The 3,982-nt window shown below is 48.3% G+C and overlaps 1 protein-coding gene across 1 annotated transcript in view; it reads right to left on the bottom strand.

Moving 5' to 3' along the window:
* Positions 1–2,043: 2,043 nt before the first annotated feature.
* Positions 2,044–3,982, bottom strand: part of LOC119279644 (transcription factor PCF7-like) — a 2,896-nt gene continuing 957 nt past the window's right edge. The window contains exon 2 of the mRNA XM_037560821.1: positions 2,044–3,470. Within this exon, the coding sequence (XP_037416718.1) occupies positions 2,241–3,470 (1,230 nt within the window). The 3' untranslated portion in view covers positions 2,044–2,240. The remainder of the gene's footprint in view (positions 3,471–3,982) is intronic.

Here is a 3,982-nt window from a genome sequence, read left to right as displayed (position 1 = left end):
TGCCCGGAGCCCGGCTCACAAGCCTGAAATGTCTGAAAACTAGTTTTTCTTTGAAAATGGGTAAAAAAAATCTGTATTGCAAAATGATTCAATTAATTAAATTAAATTAAAGAAATGTCTAAATACTAGGTTTTTTCTTTGAAAATGGGTAAAAAAATCTGTATTGCAAAATGATTCAATTAATTAAAATCCACTATTTATCTACTCCCTCCGTTCCTAAATATAAGTCTTTTTAGAAATTTCAATATGAACTACATACAGATTATATAGACGTATTTTAGAGTGTAGATTCACTCATTTTGCTCCGTATATAGTCCATATTAGAATCTCTAAAAAGACTTATATTTAGGAATGGAGGGAGTATTTTTTGGGTTAAGCTAGAATGGGTTCAATATTTTCATGCCCAGTTTTCCGAAGCCCAGTCCAAAACTAGCCAGCCTGTAAAATTGCATATATTATGTGTTCCAAACTACATGCATTTGCTTGATCATCACATGTAGACCTACATGGTTATTATACCATTCTTTCTTAGGACATCTGGTCATGGTTTTCAAATAGATGCATGCGAGTAGTGGACTCAATTTTGGTTTTATAATTTAAAGATAAAGCAACACAATAAAATAATTATATAATACTTCCTCTGTCCCATAATATATGACGTTTTTGATATATTATGGGACGGAGGGAGTACTAGGGAAGGGGAGAGGAGGTAACATGGTGTATAAAATCATTCAAAAAATTGTAGGTAAGATGTAACTCAAGCCGCGGCAGTTTCTGCTCTGAAAATCATGAGGTGGACACTCCAAAAAAAAGTTTGTGTGTATTTTTAACAGCAGATTATATGGTATGCTAGCTTAACTCAACACGCGTTTAACAACCACAAACTAAAAATAATCTGAGCCCAAGTTTCACTTTCATGAATAGACTAACTATCATATACTCACTCCGTCCCAAAATGCTTGTCTTAGATTTGTCTAGATACAAAGTATCTAGACAAATCTAAGACAAGAATTAGGGAGTATGACTTAAGCAAACTAACACCTATTTTGGTATGATATGATAGATTAATTATTGTGCGCCTTATTTGTTCTTGCGGGGAAATTGAAGACAGAATTATCAAACTGTTCCATGAACTCAGAAACAAATAGAGAAATCAGAAGAGATGGATCCTCAAAATCTTACATGCATGCAAAGTGCAATTAATCAATTGCCCAGCCCAGGCTTGAAACAACAAGCAGAAAGACACACCGGCGAGCCACTGCCAAACTAGGCGGATGTTGTTTTGGTACTGTCTCAGCCTCTTTCATGCAAGTGTCAGAAGTACGGTAAACGTCGACACACAGCATGCAATTCCAGAAGATTCACAGTCCGGTGAGCAAAAAGATACCCCCCAAACAGTGGAAGGAAAAGAAGAGAAAGCGAAGAGGTAAAGATGCCACTCACTTCCAATAATAGAGGCATCGAGAGCAGATCTCCGCCCTTCCTCCTGCCTGCCCCCCTATCATTATCAGCAGCATGGACATAGCAGAAGCAGCAAACAGCATTTCCATTACACTTGCCCCTCCTAACAGCTACAGTAGTGGATCGAATACTTTCTCAGTTCAGCCATATTTTAAGTTATTTAACTCCCTTTTGCTGGCCTCTGCATTGCCTATAGCTACTCCCTCCATCCGGAAATACTTGTCGAAAAAATGGATGTATCTAGACGGATTTTGATTTCAGATGCGTTCATGCATTCATTTTTATGCATTTCTCTGACAAGAATTTTCAAACGAAGGGAGTAGATATTACTGGAGGCTGCAGAGATTTAGGGGCCTTTATGGAATCATCAGGATGTAGTCAGCTATAGGGATGACAACCTTTAAATTTGCTAAAAGTCTTTGAATATTCCTTAGAGTAGTCAAATAAGAAACATTAAAATATCCAAAGGGGGCAAACCGTCAAGATCATCAGATCATTTCATCTCATCATCGCCGTGTCTTGTCCATGCTCAGAATAAATCAAAGGGGAGAAAAACAGCAACAGCAGCCACTAATGCAACAGTAAAGCTGTCTAGGTCCAAGGGAACGTACTCTTAATTAATTAAGCCATAGTTGTACATGCATGAATGAATATAAAAGTCGTAACAACTAATGACAAATCTGATGACATAAACCCTACATAAAATGACATACAACTGAGCACCGGATCAAATGAAGTGCGTTAACAGAAATCCCACACCTCATGCGCCGGCCGGTTCATCAGTCTCTTCGCATCACATCGCTTCCTTCATCCTCCTCGCCCTGCTGGAGCTGGAGTCGCTGTGCAGCCGGCGCGAGGAACCCCATAAACCCGCCGCCGCCGCCAACCAGATGGCTGAATCCGATCTGCCCAGACATTGCCGACGGCTGGTGGATTCCGGCGAGAGGGTCTAGCCAAGCGCGGGCAGACGCGGCCCAGCCGGCACTGGACTGAAGGGTTTCCCCATTGGACGAGAAGAGCTGGCCTTGGTCCAGCCCTTGCCGCGCCGGGATGCCTGCAAACATGTAGCTGTCGCCGTTGCCGCCGGCGCCACGGCCCTCTCCATCCGCGTTGTTGTCCGAGGTATGCCATGACGATGGCATTCTCTGGCCGTGGTCTGGCCACCCTGGAACGCCTGCACCCGACATGATACCGTGATGGTTGGGAGATACATGGCTAAACATGTTATGCTGGTTGGACTGGAGGGTAAGGCACAGCTCCTGCGGCTGGCTGCTGGTGGTGCGCGACAGGAGGTCCGGCGGGGAGCCCCGGTACTCATCGTGGCCGCTGGCGGTGGCCGTGGACGAGGAAGGAAACAAGGACTTGACGTTGTCGGAGACTTGGTCTGCGCCAAGTGAATGTTGAAGGAAGGAGTTGGTCATGGCAGTACCGCTGGGGTTGCCGAACCCGTAGGACGACGTCGAGGTCACCTGCTCGGACATCTGCTCGGCAGCCTCGGGCTCCGCGGTGGGCGGCGCCTCCTCGGTCCGGTTGGGGAGCTCCTCGATGGCGGCCTTGGCGTTGCGGATGAGCCAGTCGACGGCCTTGCTGGGGCGGTCGTAGCCGAGGCGGTCCTGCACGTCGTAGAAGCGGATGGCGGTGTGCGCGGCGAGGCGGACGCGGCGGTCGCGCAGCCCGCGCGCGGTGCACACCTTGCTGTGCCTGTCCTTGCGCCCCGCCGCGGACCGCACGATGCGCCCGCTCCCGAATGCCGTCGCCAGGGCGTCCGCCACCGGCGTGGATTCGCCGCTGCTGCCGCCATCGGCGGCTCCCCCCGCTGCCTGCTGCCTCCGGTGTTGGTGGAGGTAGCCGAACCCTTGTTGGTGGTAGATCTGGAGCTGCGCCTGCGCCTGCGCTCTCTCCTTCTCCTGGAGCAGGTAGTGCAGGGTGCTGGTGGTGGCCGCGGCGGTAGGGTTGCTCCAAGGGTCTAAGCCCTTGGACAACCGGTTCTTGTCCTCCTCCAGCTTGAGCTACCTCAATCTTACACCACTAGCTCCACACACCCCACCAACAACCAACCGGCCGGGAAGAAAGGGGTAGCCGGCCAGGCGAGATAGTTAATCGCAGGACGAAATACTAGCACACAAGGAAGGGCCTATATACTACTATTCCTGCATGGGACTGACATATCTCTTTCTTGTGCTACGCCTAGCTCAGCTCGACACCGAGGGAGAACCCAAAGATTTTAATGGCCACGGCGGAACCACACAAGCTTAATAGCTGCTCGCTCGCTAGCTAGTCGGCCGGCCTGCCTGCTGCCTCCCTTTTGTGAAAGTGACAAGCAAAAGAGGGCAGTGAGTGCAGTGTAGATCTTATCTTGGCAATCTAGCTCTTTGTGTGCTAGCTAAGCTCACACTCGGATCGATCCGATGGGAGGGAGGGGCGAAAGAAGATCTAGCGAGGGAGTGAGTGACCCTCCGTCCAAAAGGTGGATCATTATTATGCTTCTACTAGTATCTCTTACCCACATACTACTACTCTA

Source organism: Triticum dicoccoides, chromosome 3B, assembly GCF_002162155.2.
Source record: "Triticum dicoccoides isolate Atlit2015 ecotype Zavitan chromosome 3B, WEW_v2.0, whole genome shotgun sequence".
NCBI classification, from domain to species: Eukaryota; Viridiplantae; Streptophyta; class Magnoliopsida; order Poales; family Poaceae; genus Triticum; species Triticum dicoccoides.
Note: the sequence above shows the minus strand (reverse complement) of the source record. Positions and strands in the feature narration are given on the sequence as shown.